This window comes from Triturus cristatus, chromosome 8 (assembly GCF_964204655.1).
Source record: "Triturus cristatus chromosome 8, aTriCri1.1, whole genome shotgun sequence".
NCBI lineage: Eukaryota > Metazoa > Chordata > Amphibia > Caudata > Salamandridae > Triturus > Triturus cristatus.
The window spans coordinates 459,206,515-459,221,746 of NC_140591.1; the positions used below are offsets into that span (position 1 = coordinate 459,206,515).

The window sequence follows — 15,232 nt, forward strand, 5'->3', positions numbered from 1 at the left end:
ACCACAGAGGATCAGACAGATTGAATCCTTAATTGAATTCAAGAAGAGCCTTAAGACATGGCTTTTTCCGAGAGCCTGATTGACCTGCCCTGCATAATCCCTCAGCACCAGTGATATTTGTTTTATCAGAGCACCAGGATACCCGTGGGGTGACAGAGCGCTATACAAGCACCAATACAATACAATACATATAGTGTTGTGTGGAAGTCACATCAACATTGCTTTTAGCTTGCAAGATTGTAGGAGCATGTGGGATTCAAAATAATATAAATATATGTATGTACGTATGTATGTTTTCTATGTACTATAGGTGATTGGGTATGGCTTAAAATTTGCATTTTGCTTAAAGAAAAAATAGTCTCTAGAACCTGCAGATTAGTTCAGGTACCTGGGTGTACATTAAATGTAGATGACTCAGGCTCATTAGGCTGGAAACTCAGGGCAGGCGGGAAGGGAGTTGCATGCTCCGTGACTACCAGAAAAGGGGCTCTGAGGTTAGTGGACTTTAAGGCTTTAAGGGTAATGGTGAGTCTCTTAGAGCTGAGAAAGTGGACCTGAAGGCTAGCAAATATGTGTATATATGAGTCAGCAGAAAAAGACAGAGCCTGCAGCGGTCTACTTCATGACTAGGAGATTTGAGGCAATAACCTGTATAGGATATTACAGAGACTCTGGTGACTGGCAGTAAAAGGCATTGTTCTGGGAGAGCTGCCTGTGGGTCTATGAGTACAGAGGGTGTGTGAGGGTCAGATGAAGGTCTTTGAGGGCTTCTGTAGGGAATGTGGGAGACAGTTAAGAGTTTTTCATGATTAGGTAAGAGTCTCACTGCCAGCTAAGTGTCTCTTGGATGCTCTGAGGCTCAGCATAGGGTGACAAATGTGCTGAAAACTGGTTGAGAGTATCTATTGAAAGTCAAATGAGTAGTAGAGGGGGTCGAACAGACTTCTCTGGCAGAGTGAGTCTGAACACTGACAAGATGATCTCAGTTCAGCAGAAAGAAATGTTATGACTCAAATGTAAGGTGTGGCTTGGGAGCAGGTGCAATTTCCCACATCTCTGTGCTGCTTTGGTGCAGGGGGGCAGGGAGCGGGGAAGTACAGAACAAGCCTATCAGAAGGGAGCCAAGGATTGCCCGAAGCCGCTGACTGAATCTGACTGGAGAAAGGCGTGAGAGCAGGTGAAGCGCACTTTCCCTAATGCATGACTTAAACGAATACAATTCACTTTCTTACATAAAACCTACCTTACTCCCAAGAAGCCTGCATTAGGCTACCCTCGCAGACCATCCATCTGTAGTAAGTGCAGTTTACAGGGTGCAGACTTTCTGCACATCACACTTAGCGGTTCCAATTGCTGGGTGTTTGAGTGAAGTGGTGGGAAGTTTAAGAGTAGCTACAGGTACACTGCTCAAGAAATCCATGAAGCAGTGCTTACTCGAAATATTTCCAAGTTGGATGAATTATAAAATACACTTTTTGCATGTTATCTTTGGAAACTGTATTAGTTAAACTGTGAATAGCAATTCATTAACCTTTTTCCTTACCCTGCGGAGTGCCGCAAGGATCCTCCCTTAGTCCCACCTTTTTAAGGTTTACATGTCTCCCCTGGCAGACTTGATTAGATCCTTCGGGTTCCATCTTACGTCTTGTGCGGATGACATGCAAATTGTGGTGTCCCTGTTGCCGGGGCAAGAGTCCGAGAAGGGTAAGAGGTTCAATGACTGCATGAATTTAGTCAAAATGTGGATGACTCAGAATTGCCTGAAGCTAAATTCGGGCAAGACTGAGGTCATTATCTTTGGAAATAATGTCAATTTTTGGACCTCCGACTGGTGGCCGGAAGAATTAGGTACTCTTCCAAAACCTGCTAGGAAAGCAAAAGTATTTAGAGTTATAGTGGACGACAAACTCACTGTTGGGCACCATACAAATGTGGTTGCATCTGCCAGCTTCCACCATTTCAGAATGATTAAGAAAATAATATCCTTTATGCCAGAGGACAGTCAACGCATAATTATAACATCTCCCATTCTATCAAGGTTGGAATATTGCAACAGCCTCTACCTGAACATTCAAGAGCGACATTTAAACAAACTCCAACTTTTGCAAAATGCGGCAGCCAGACTGCCTACTGACATGCAAAAATTTGTATCCCTCTCCAAAGAAATTAAGAGGCTTCACTGGCTTCCAGTCAGACAACGAGTGTGTTTCCAATCCGTATGCACTGTTTTTAAAGCCCTTCCAAGGAATAGGGCCAGAATATCTGAAACGTCGATTTCATTGTTATGTCCCTACAAGAGCCCTCCGCTCCTTAGGAGCTAAGAGGGTGACAGTACCCTCCCCTCAACTGGGGAGGGAGAAGCTTCGTCACCTGTGCCTCTCCATATTAGAACTGCCACTGATCTAATGGTGTTTAGGAAAGGATTGAAAAAATGGCTTTTCAGTTTATAGGATTACCATCCCAACCTGTGTTCAGATGGCAGTAGCTAGCGCCAGGACACCCTTGGGTAATGACTGCTCTTTGTAAATACAAATAACATAACATACCATTGGGTGAGATCTTGCCAAATGAACAGATATATTAACTAAATTGGTTGAGCCAACGAATAATACAGCACGTTGAATGACAAGTGTAGTGAAAAAGGCTGTATTCGGACTATTGCTAATGTAAATTTCCTGTTTGTCTTCATACCAAATTGACGGTGAGGAAGCTGAGGTGTTGGCATGATTTGTCAGGACGCTTTGTAAACTGCACTGTAAATAATACTATAACTGGGCAGTTGAGTATTACTGACAGTGCTTAATTTGCGCAGGTATTTGCCAGTTCCCAGCACCGGCACTTATTTATAAACAACTTCATTGATTTATTAGAATCCTCCACATTGTGGCAAGGTATGTGTTTCTTTTTTGCAGAGTTTGTTATTGGAGCATTAGCTTTTTAGATATATCTTTAAAATGGCAAAACTATGTCTTAAACCTATAGTTTGAGGTGGCCAGAGAGTGGTGCCAGTTTCACTGGACACATGTGAAGTACCTTGGACCCTGGCAATAAAAGTTTCTGAAATTGAGCACTGATTACTGACGAAGCTCAGTAAAAAGAAGTTAAAAAAATTAGATGGGAGGGGGGCTTAACATAAAAAGAGTTCCCTTGCTGCTTGAGCTTCTGTCTGAACTGAACCAGGGCTCTGCCTTTGTCAGACTAGCATCTTGTGAACTCTCGGTCTAATGATGCCATCCAGGCAGCAGTACAGCCACCATTATCAAATGTCTAGTGTCATATACGACCCATTGTCACACTTTGTGTGAAATGTAACCTCTACGCTATGTAATGACACTCCACCAGAGCTAACGGTGGTGTACTTAGGCTTCCCAGGCGCTCTCTGTTGAAAATTGAAGAGCCTTCCTTAAGTAATGCAATATTTGCCCAGGCAGTACTCTGCAACCTGTTTGCCTAGATCTAAGGTGCCTGGTTTTTCCCTTCACCTTCTCTCTTTCCTCTTCTCAGTTGCAATGAAATCTGCCCATACAGTTAAAAGTTTGAAAGAGGCAGGATATAGGACTATGGGATCCCTATCACTTGGTGACTCCACTAGTCTTAGTTATAAGGCTCCTTCTCTTTATCATCACCTTCCTGTAGACTGTAAAACATTGGTCAAAATCCTTACAGTTTGACTAAATTTTTAAAATGAAAAAAATTGGCGAAAGTGCACATACACGGTGAACGGGGGGGAGGGGGGTCCCATATGGTGCACCCATGCGGGCAGTGTACTAGCGCACAAAGCTGCCTTAACGGCCATAGAAGCACTATCCAGAATAACAGGTTAACCTTGAAGATGACTTTAGCCAACTGTGCAGTGCAATAAGGACAACTACAAGCTCCATAATGCAATGGAATACCAAGTTTAGATGAGACGGTACTAAAACCAAGGGACACACCTTATCATCATTGAGACTGAAGTGTTGGAGTGCAGCTACCCAGAACCTGGTATTTTAGGTACTATGACTAATACTTGCTGCTTATTTCATGATGTTGGTTTTCTGTTGTTCCCAGACTACCATTCTCATTTGATAAAAAAACAGGCTTTTTAAAATCTCTGGCAAGATCGATTTCTATACAAACACAGCCCTGTAATTTGTTATTTTTTTAGTTTATGCTTTAATTCAATTACACATTCAGGTGTTTTATCACCAGCATGCTCTCCTAACTGCTTCAACCCTACCCACCTTATTTACTATGTTGTATTTCTTTAACTTGCCAATCATGTTTGTTTCACCAGGCAGCATGGAATTAGGCATCTCATTACCATCTAAGAACTGCTGACATAAGGGTCCTGACTATCACTACCTCCTAGTCTGTCAAAGATAATCTACTTCTTTGGCTCATTTTCTGTTATCCTTATTTCTAATGTTAGTCTCCTGTTCCTGTACTGTGACTCCAAGCAGTTAAGCCTTCACACTCCCTGTGCTGCCCTACATTTCCAGAGTATGTCAGAGCCACCAGTTTGCCAGCATCTCTTTAGTTCAGTGGAAGTAAAGGTGGGGAGGTTGTGCACTAACTCACTAACATTTGTTTAGTCCAGAGTTGTCTCCCTTTCAAGCCAGCTTCTTCCTATTGCTGTGGTATCTGATATCACCCATGTTACACAGGGATCCCAGTGGTCTCGGCTCTAAGTTGCCATTTTCTTCTTAATTTTGGGGTACTGTTGTGAGCAGGTTAGAAGGGAGCATGTAGCTGCTCAGGAGCACTGTATCTCTATGCTGTCCTTTCGTACTGCACTGTAAAATGTGTATTCTATTTTGCATTTAAAAAAGAAAGAAATAAGATGCAAACATTTCGTTGCGCCCCAGCATAGTAGTGCATGTAAAGAATCGGAAGAAAACCAAGTCAAACTTCTTCAAATTAAATAGCACATGGACGAATATAATATTGTAAAAATGTTTTTGGGTGAGTCAGAGTAATAAAGGGCACTCATTAACCGAGTTTGCAGCTTTTTTCTTCCCTTAAATAGAAAACACTGTAAATTCTTTATAATGTTTTTTTCATTTTCAGGCATCTTGTGACAATGGCTCTAAAATACACAACTATCTTCTGGAGTGGGATGAAGTAAGTAGTTTTTGTTTTTATAAATTGGTAATGTTAAACCTTTTGTAAATGCTTATTTTATAATTGATACTCGACTGTTACTAGACAACCAACTGCCAACTGGACAACCAATATTGTTCTAGAAAATTTCAATAACTGTCAGTGGAATATTTCCTAGCCCTATCATTTTATTTTTAGTGTTGCAGTTGCACTGCAGCCAGGTTGTTAGGGTGGTGCGGGGCCAGGCTACTGCGACGAGGGAAGAGGAGTGGTGGCTGCACCTTAAGTGCGCATGACATTACTGCCCTGTTGTAGCACAAACAGCAGGGAGTTGTTCTCGCATAATGTTTTCGTGACTTACTCCACTTTGGCTATCAATTTCTGTAAGTGTGCTGTAATAAAAATCATATCTATAGAGGTGTCTAATGCATGTGCCAGCATGCAAATCCGTTTTACTTTATGTTCCCAAGAGCACGCCAACAGCTCAGATCGGGAGCGGTGTAGTCCCTATACAGACTTTGGTGCTCCCCGATAGGACACATCTCTAATACCAGTGAGTTCACGTACTGAATTACAGCTTGAACATTCTCAATAAGAATTACAACTACAGGCCAAAGTTTTTAAAGGCTTTCACACATTACTGCTCAAGTCCATGGTTCTCAGGATATGCACAAATGCTCAGGATACGCACAAATGCGAAATGAGCAAGAAGAAGCAATTTACTACAGAGTACGTTTGAAGATTCTCTTATAATACTATTGCATTAGAATCAGAGGTTCTCAGAATCTATTCAGATAACGCGAGTTGAAACACTGTATACAGTATGATCTGGGACAGATAGGCTGTCATTGATTTGGCACGTAACGATCAAAAGGCTGGGAGTGTTTCCTCTCTCAGTGCAAAGCTCACAATTCTTCACTCTAGCAGGAAAGCAACAATAGTAACAACGATCAAGTGGTGTATTGCAACATCATTTCAAAATGGAACGAATCACAATTTTGGCTCATGTTAGCGTAAGCTGGATTTCTAATACATTAGAAGGTAAGAAAAGGTAAACCGGAGTACGCGCTTGTATGGGAGATTAGTCTGAATATTCCTATTGCATTGGGTAGGCTGCTTTCTATACTTCAGTCAGGTCCCAGCCTGTCAGCCAGTCTGTTGCGGAGTTTCCTGGTGGGTGCTCCTGGCAGGGGCAGACTAAATTTGTTTAGAATCACATCTATACCACAAGAGCTTCACCTAATAGGAGAGGTTCATGCTGAGCTATGGCCATTAGTGGCGAGATGATGTCCAATATGTGGCCTATTTGGTATTGAGAAAATACAGGCCCAGCGGGTTAAGTCATCTACCATCCCCTTACCCTGATATGTGTACTTAGAGCCGCTTTGTGTCTGCAAGTTGCCTCTCCATGTCAAAGGGGAGCCATTGGCACAGCCATATCCACACTTCCCTAGTGTATGCTGAGTGTAGGATATAACACGTTTAACTCTCGCCCCACTGTAAAATTCCCATTCCTTTGTTGCCTAGTGTAGACTCTCAGTTCAGATTCTGGATCTTGTGAATAGCTGGTCATCCACTCTCTTTGGTGTTACCCTGGATAGATACACTGGGTCAATCGCCGTGGAGGATGATGTCATCCCATGTTTGTCACTAGTTACGTCTGATGGTTGCATTTTCACACATGGAACACATTTTCCCATACGTAACTGTAAAACATGTACACAACGGACATTTACAAATGTAGAAATGCCTTTGCATAATTGTGAATTGGAATTTGCCGAAGCTTTCCTTAGTATTTTTAATAACCTGAGATTAAAAGCATCTCAGACACACACCTGGAAGGCTTTGCGATTTTCCCAAAAAGTGTAGTTGCACTGCAAATGCAGGAGAAAAGCCGAGAGTGTATTTTGGGGTGAAGCATATTTTTGGTGAATCAGGCCCTGGACCCTCATAACAGTTGCAGCAAAACTGCATCTGCGTATAAAATATCCCTTCACCCCGAGGCCTTATTTTGGACACTTACAACGTTTTGATGACCCCCAACTTCAGCCATGAACAGCTAAATGGACATTCATCCGTAATTGTACCTAACCCCACCTGAATGAAGCAAGGTTTGGAAAAGGATTGGCATAGCCCCTGTTTGTATACAAAATAAAGAACTGGGATGCACATTGGGGTACTGCTGGTATTTTGGGCATTCAGAATTGAGAGCTATGACTCCACCTCATTCTGGCAGTTTCTAGGTGGAATATGACATTTTTGGTTCTTTGTCCCCTATATGATGGTATTGTCCGAAAATTAAAAACATATAAAAGAAGGTTGTAGCATCCAAAAAGAAGCTCAGAGTTAACGTGTCTCAGATCCAAGAGTTATAGTACTGGGTGTTTCAGCCACAAAGGTAAATGAAAGATGTGTGAATGGCTCTGCTTCTGCTTCATGATGCGTGGGAAAGTGGTGTCTAGTGCACACAATTGATAAAATGAAGAAAGAAAGCCTTTGGATTATTATTGCAATGTAACAACTCTCAGGCCTAAGGACATTTATAACCATTCTTGGTAATATTTTCCCCAGAATATAGACCTCACCTACCAAGTGAGAGCATTAACACTATTTTGATACATTTTAATGATGGAAGCAACAACACAAATATATTATGGTTGCATTGTTGTGTTCCTACAAATGATTGCTGTATACGTCGAAAACTATTAGCGTTGATTGTATGTTTTACCTTTAAATCACCTTTAATAGAAGTGGAGAAGTGCAGGAGGGAGAATTTGAATTTGAATTTAAAATTATTTATACAGCGCACGTACACCAGCGGTTTCATGGCGCTACAGCTGACAGAGGACTGGGCAAGGGAGCTGGAACTAAGTAAGAAAAAAATGAGCTGCTAGTGAATTAGTTGAAGAATTTAGCAAAGAGATGTGCCTTGAGCTGTTTCCGGAAATGCGGGTACAGGGTTGAAGCTCTAAGCTCGAGAGGCAGGGAGTTCCAGAAGATCGGGGCGAGGGTCGCGAATTTCGAGCCTCCCCATTTCTTTCTCCGGAACCGTGGGACTGTAAGAAGGGCTTGGGTAGATGAACGCAGTTCCCTGGATGGAACAAAAGGGATAATCTCAGATGAGATGAAAGCCGGTGCCGTGCCCAGTCGTGCTTGAAAGGTCATGGAGGCAAGCTTAAACTGGACACGAGCACGAACAGGAAGCCAATGTAGGGACTTTAGAAGGGGGGTGATATGGTGGGACTTTGGAAGTTTGAACACCAGGCGCGCCGCCTGGTTTTGGATCTGCTGCAGACGCCGGAGACTATATGCGGGTATACCTGCATATAGGGCGTTGCCATTATCCAGGCGGGATACGACCATAGCCAGGGTGATCGATTTTAAAGCATCAAATGAGAAAAAACGGGACACCTTGCGTATAGTGCGCAGTGAAAGAAAGGAAGAAGAAACCACAGAGCTGACCTGGGAGTGAAGGGTGAGTTGAGAATTGAGCTTAATGCCTAGAGTTTTGACTGAGGTAGAGGGAACAGGTGGGGGACCTAGGGAAGGCGGCCAGAAGAGAGGGGACCAGGGGCTGGATGAACCACCCGTCAACACCAGCTCGGTCTTGTCTGGGTTGAGTTTCAGATGGTTGTGGTTCATCCAGTCCCGGATATGAATCATGATGGTTTGGAAATTAAGAACAGAATCGGGGGAAGAGGAAAGATTGAAGACAAGCTGGAGGTCGTCCGCATAATTAAATACGGCGACCTCCATTTGTTGCAGTGAAAAAATAAGAGGGGAAATATAAAGATTGAATAAAAGGGGGGAAAGGGAGGAGCCTTGGGGGACCCCGCATTGAACATTGCGAAAGTCCGCAGTAAAATCACCCAGGCGAACTGCCTGGGTACGGTCCCTCAGGAAGGAGGATAACCAAACCAACGCGGTGCCCCCGATCCCCGCCGCCCCGACACGGGAAAGCAAGATGGAATGATCCACCGTGTCAAAGGCGGCTGAGAGATCGAGGAGGACCAAGGCCTGGGGTTGGTTGGTATCCATTCCCTCCCTGAGGTTATCAAGGACCGAGAGAACTACGGACTCCGTAGAGTGTGCGGGGCGAAACCCGGCCTGGCGGGGGGCGAGAGCCCCGTTCTTCCCCATGAAAGAGCTCAGGGCGCAGGTGACGTGGCGCTCGAGTACTTTCGCCAGGAACGGCAGGAGGGAGATGGGGCGAAAATTAGCGGGAACTGAGGGATCGGCACCCGGTTTTTTCAGAATGGGGACAATGACTGCGGTTTTAAGTGGGTTAGGTAACACGCCCTGGGAAAGAGAGCTGTTAAGGAGATGAAGGGGGGGGTCTGAGCAGCTGGTGAAGATATGACGAAGAATATGAGCCGGACAGGGATCTAACGGGGAACCAGATTTGACAAGTGGAATTATGGCAGTCAGAGATTCCTTAGTCAGAGGTGGGAGGGTGGTGAGTTGTCCCTTGGGGGGGGGGACACTGGGGATCCACAAAAGTAGGGGAAGGAGGGGGGATGTTAGCTTTGATGGTGACTATTTTCTGAATGAAAAAGTTATTGAGGGAATGACAGAGTTCCTGAGAAGGAGTGGGCTTAAGAGAGGTTCTGTCCGAAAACGCCAGATTGTGTACAATCGAGAAAATTTCCTTCGATTGGTTTTCGGCTGCGAGGATTTTGGAGGAGAAATAGGTGGTTTTTGCCTCCAGCATATCCTTTTTGTATAGGGTCAGGATGTTAATAAACTCCAGTCGTAGAGAGGGGCAGTAGTTTCTCCTCCAGGCCCGCTCCGCTCGACGTACCGCCAATTTAGTGGCGTTGAGATCTTCGTTAAACCACTGATTGGCGTCCTTCTCTCGTTTGGTTGAGACCCGTTTCAAGGGGGCGATGGAGTCACGGCCTGAGGAGAGCCATTGTTCAATGGCCGTGACCTGGGAACGGGTGGATAGACCTTGCAGGGAAGGAAGAGAGGTGGTAAGTAGGGAGGATAAACTTTCGGGATCTACTCGTCCCCAGGCACGAACCCAGATGTTTTTGGGGAGTGGAGGCTTGACCGGGGAGTGTATGGGAAGAGCAAAAGAGATCAGGTGATGGTCAGACCATGTACAGGGCGAGATGGTAAGGGACTCTACGGGGCAATTTAGAGACCAAACCTGGTCAAGAATGTGACCTTTGATATGGGTGGGAGAGTGAATGTGAGGTATGAAGTTGAGAGAATAAAGGGTATCAGAGAATTCCTTTGAGGATGGGCATTCAGCTGGGTCAGAGGGCCAGAAATTAAAATCACCCAAGAGCAGAATGGAAGAGTTATTAACTGTAATAGTGGCCAAAACTTCCAAAAAGTCAGGGAGAAACAATAAAGGGGATTGAGGGGGGCGATAGATAAGTATGCAGGTGAGAGGGGGCGTGATGGAAGTAGTACGAATGGCTAAATACTCCGTGGTAGCGACATCTGGCAGGGACAGAGTTTGAAAGGGAAGGTCGGTTTGGGCGATGACCGCCACCCCGCCCCCGGCTCTACCATTTTGACGGTCTGCACGGAGGGCGTAATATGGAGCTGGTAGGGTGGCCAGTAAGGCAGGGAGGGAGTCATCACAAAACCAAGTTTCCGTTAAAAAGAGAAGATCAGGGGCATGAAGGTCCAGCAGTACCGAAAGTTCGTGGGCATGGGCTACTGCAGACCGGGTGTTCAAATAGTATGCCGACAAGGTTTTAGAGGTAGCAGGAAGAACATTACCTCTAGAGGGAAAAGGGAGGGCAAGTTGGGGAGGGGGGATGGCGAGAGGAGCAGGCAGAGACAAGCCAAGAGACGAAATACGAGAACAGGTAGAGGCTGGAAGCGACCATGGGCTCCGGAGGCAGCGTAATTGGGCGGGGGAATAGATGGTAAGATGAGCAGAGTGACGTGCCCCTAGCCCCGGACAGTCGTGGACGAGCGCAGACGAGCTTGCCTTAAGCGCGCCTTCGGCGCGCCATCGTCGCGCCCGCTGCGCTCGTCCGCTGCGCTTCCGGTAGGGGCACATATTTTATGGTAGCGGAAGATGGTAACAGGGGGCGTGACTATGGCTGTGGGCGTGTCGAAAGCGCCCGGCCAGTCACGTCGAGGCCCTGCCTACGTCAGCAGTCAACAGCTGATCGGGGGGAGAACTAGTGCAAGTGCGACAGAGGACAGATTCTTTAACAGTTTTTAAAAAGCAATAACACAAAAGCACTCTGTTCCTAACTCCCGGCTGTGCCTCAGGAGATACAGCTGAACAAACGCCGCGCTCGAGATCAGCGCGCGTTTTGAAGCAGGGGGGGGCGTGGCTATGGCTGTGGGCGTGTCGAAAGCGCCCGGCCAGTCACGTCGAGGCCCTGCCTACGTCAGCAGTCAACAGCTGATCGGGGGGAGAACTAGTGCAAGTGCGACAGAAGACAGATTCTTTAACAGTTTTTAAAAAGCAATAACACAAAAGCACTCTGTTCCTAACTCCCGGCTGTGCCTCAGGAGATACAGCTGAACAAACGCCGCGCTCGAGATCAGCGCGCGTTTTGAAGCAGAGGGGGGCGTGGCTATGGCTGTGGGCGTGTCGAAAGCGCCCGGCCAGTCACGTCGAGGCCCTGCCTACATCAGCAGTCAACAGCTGATCGGGGGGAGAACTAGTGCAAGTGCGACAGAGGACAGATTCTTTAACAGTTTTTTAAAAAGCAATAACACAAAAGCACTCTGTTCCTAACTCCCGGCTGTGCCTCAGGAGATACAGCTGAACAAACGCCGCGCTCGAGATCAGCGCGCGTTTTGAAGCGGGGGGGGGCGTGGCTATGGCTGTGGGCGTGTCGAAAGCGCCCGGCCAGTCACGTCGAGGCCCTGCCTACGTCAGCAGTCGACAGCTGATCGGGGGGAGAGCTAGTGCAAGTGCGACAGAGGACAGATTCTTTAACAGTTTTTAAAAAGCAATAACACAAAAGCACTCTGTTCCTAACTCCCGGCTGTGCCTCAGGAGATACAGCTGAACAAACGCCGCGCTCGAGATCAGCGCGCGTTTTGAAGCAGAGGGGGGCGTGGCTATGGCTGTGGGCGTGTCGAAAGCGCCCGGCCAGTCACGTCGAGGCCCTGCCTACGTCAGCAGTCAACAGCTGATCGGGGGGAGAACTAGTGCAAGTGCGACAGAGGACAGATTCTTTAACAGTTTTTAAAAAGCAATAACACAAAAGCACTCTGTTCCTAACTCCCGGCTGTGCCTCAGGAGATACAGCTGAACAAACGCCGCGCTCGAGATCACCGCGCGTTTTGAAGCAGGGGGGGCGTGGCTATGGCTGTGGGCGTGTCGAAAGCGCCCGGCCAGTCACGTCGAGGCCCTGCCTACGTCAGCAGTCAACAGCTGATCGGGGGGAGAACTAGTGCAAGTGCGACAGAGGACAGATTCTTTAACAGTTTTTAAAAAGCAATAACACAAAAGCACTCTGTTCCTAACTCCCGGCTGTGCCTCAGGAGATACAGCTGAACAAACGCCGCGCTCGAGATCAGCGCGCATTTTGAAGCAGAGGGGGGCGTGGCTATGGCTGTGGGCGTGTCGAAAGCGCCCGGCCAGTCACGTCGAGGCCCTGCCTACGTCAGCAGTCGACAGCTGATCGGGGGGAGAGCTAGTGCAAGTGCGACAGAGGACAGATTCTTTAACAGTTTTTAAAAAGCAATAACACAAAAGCACTCTGTTCCTAACTCCCGGCTGTGCCTCAGGAGATACAGCAGAGTTAGTGGGAGGTGAGGCTAGTGGCGGTGTGCTTAGATAACTGAGGAAAATTGTATTATTGCTAAAAATTTACAAATGTAAACTTATATTTTGACTAATTTTCATATCAAATAATTATGCAAAAAAATCTTATTAATTTCACTATGTAAACCATGTCTGGTACTTAGTCAATAATAGGATGAAATGATGATTGGTTCATATTTTTTAATTCTTTGCTGAATATTTAATTTTTGTATTATAACCCAAGTTGAATATTAAAAGTATGTTTTCCATCTAAAAGGTTTAGCTAATTTTTAATTGGTTTGCAATCATTTTCCTTACATATGCTTTCATGGCTGGTCACAGGGAAGAGGAAGCAGAGATTTTTGTCAATGCTACTATGGGCAACAAAAGCAATATAGAATTACAAAGCTCTCTCCTGCAATGGGATTCACCTTCAGGCTAGCAGCTAAGAATGATCTCGGGATGAGGTAAGTTTTTCAATCGTATAAATATTCAGAACACACTATTTTTGCTATCCACTGAATTGCTACATATTGACAATTGTAATGTGTTCTCTTTAATCATCAAAATGAATTCCCACTCATGAATTAACTTGTCAAAATCAAAGGCGTGCATCCCAATTTATCTTAATATAAATATGACTTAGCAGAGCCACTAGGTTTGGTTTGCATTTTGAAATATGCATTGTTTACATTTCAGAGTAATCCTCATATTTTATTACTGTGTATTGACTGATGTGGTGGGAACCTTGTGGGTCCAGCATGGTGAGTGGTGCAAACCGTGGGCTGTGTGACATCTTAGAGATCAGGCCGAGGCAGCCATACTGGACCTCCAGCCTCAAACAAAGGACCTCATCAAACAAGTTGTGGAACTCACAAACAAAGTATGCTTGCTAGATAACAAGATGGATGATGTGGCGGAGAAATCCCGCCACAAAAAGTTGAGCAACATAGGCTTTCCGCAAGGTATGGAGGGCACAAACCCTACAAATTTCTTTGAAACTTGGTTCTCTACCGAAGTTGCACCTACCGAGTACCCGCCTAGGGCCTCCCATCTGGTAATGCCCCAGACCTGTGGTGGCTAAATTAAAAAAAATTACAGACAAGGACACAACTCTGGAAGCTGACAGGAGCGCAGGATGCATGGCCTTTGAAACCGCACAGATACTCTTCTTCCCAGACTACACCCTTGCAGTCCAGCGTAAGATGGCCACCTTCATGGCCATAAAATGGAAACTTAGAAATGCTGGTTTCAAATACACTCTGTTATTCTCCATGAGCTGAAGGTACTTGCGAACCAACGATCAAACTTTTTCACGGAACCTGACGATGCTTGGGACTTGGTGGAGCATCGGTGCTATGACTCACATGAGTGACTCTGCCTGCCCCCCCCCCCCCAGACAAGCCTGCGGCCTCATTGGGGTGCCATGACTCCCACTGGGGACTGACTTCCTCTATATCCACCTCTGGTGCTCTGTTCCTGACACAGGCGATGCAAGACAGAATCTCAGCTTTTGCTACTACGTCCTTTCTCAGAATGCTGGTCTTGATTTGCTCCATGGATGCTTTGGATGATACCTCATCTGACAATGATTCGAAACTCATTCAGCTTAGCATGGCTTGTGTCATCCCACCTCTATCATACCCCAGATAGCTGAAGACATAATATGAATACGCATGCCACTTGTTGATATCAATTTGAGGTTACCTTCAGAGTCCCCTGTCCACCACCTCTGTGTTTTTTTCTTTGTATATATATATATGTACACCCTTTACTAATTATGCCACATGTAGGATCCCCTAATTAGGAGTTATGATGTAATGTCCTGCTGGCACCTCACCCCGACTCTTTTGGCACCCTGCTTGCAAATCCGCGATACTAGGCACATCACTTCCAAGCAACCGAAGCAGAGAATTTAGGTGCTTCCCTACACTCTACATCTCTTTATCATGGCCCATCCCTGCCTCCAGTCATTTGCTCGGTCCCCCCTTGCTGGCCCCCCCACCATCATGCTGCAGCCCTTGTGGCTCGCAGTACATCAACCTTTGGGTTCTACAACACTGAATTATTGTCATTACTATTTGGGCAGCCAAATGATGCTCTGCCGCCCTGGAGTTGGGTAGTTTTTGCAGTTGAGCCTGATTCACATACTAAAGTGCAGAATGTCCCTGGGTGGCAGAGGTCGTTAGGCCAGCTCTTCCCCACCCTCAGTGGCTTTCTTCTCCCACCCTGTTCCCATTGCATCCTTACACACCATTGGTAAAGTGTCACATGTGACTTGGAATATCCGCAGCATGGGCACTGCAAGGAAGCACTACTATGGAAATGTATACCTCAAACGGCGCGGGCACACATATCATTCTTACAGGAAACCCATCTTGCCAAGGCGTAAAACCTTAGACTCCAGAAACAATGGAG

At 45.9% G+C, this 15,232-nt stretch overlaps 1 protein-coding gene across 6 annotated transcripts in view; it reads left to right on the forward strand.

Moving 5' to 3' along the window:
- The window catches only part of FNDC3A (fibronectin type III domain containing 3A), a 1,314,248-nt gene that overhangs the window by 795,153 nt on the left and 503,863 nt on the right, over positions 1 to 15,232 (forward strand). For all 6 annotated transcript variants that reach the window (XM_085621888.1, XM_085621893.1, XM_085621890.1 and 3 more), the window contains 2 exons: positions 5,050 to 5,103; positions 13,157 to 13,281. In XM_085621888.1, the coding sequence (XP_085478014.1) occupies positions 5,050 to 5,103; positions 13,157 to 13,281 (179 nt within the window). The remainder of the gene's footprint in view (positions 1 to 5,049; positions 5,104 to 13,156; positions 13,282 to 15,232) is intronic.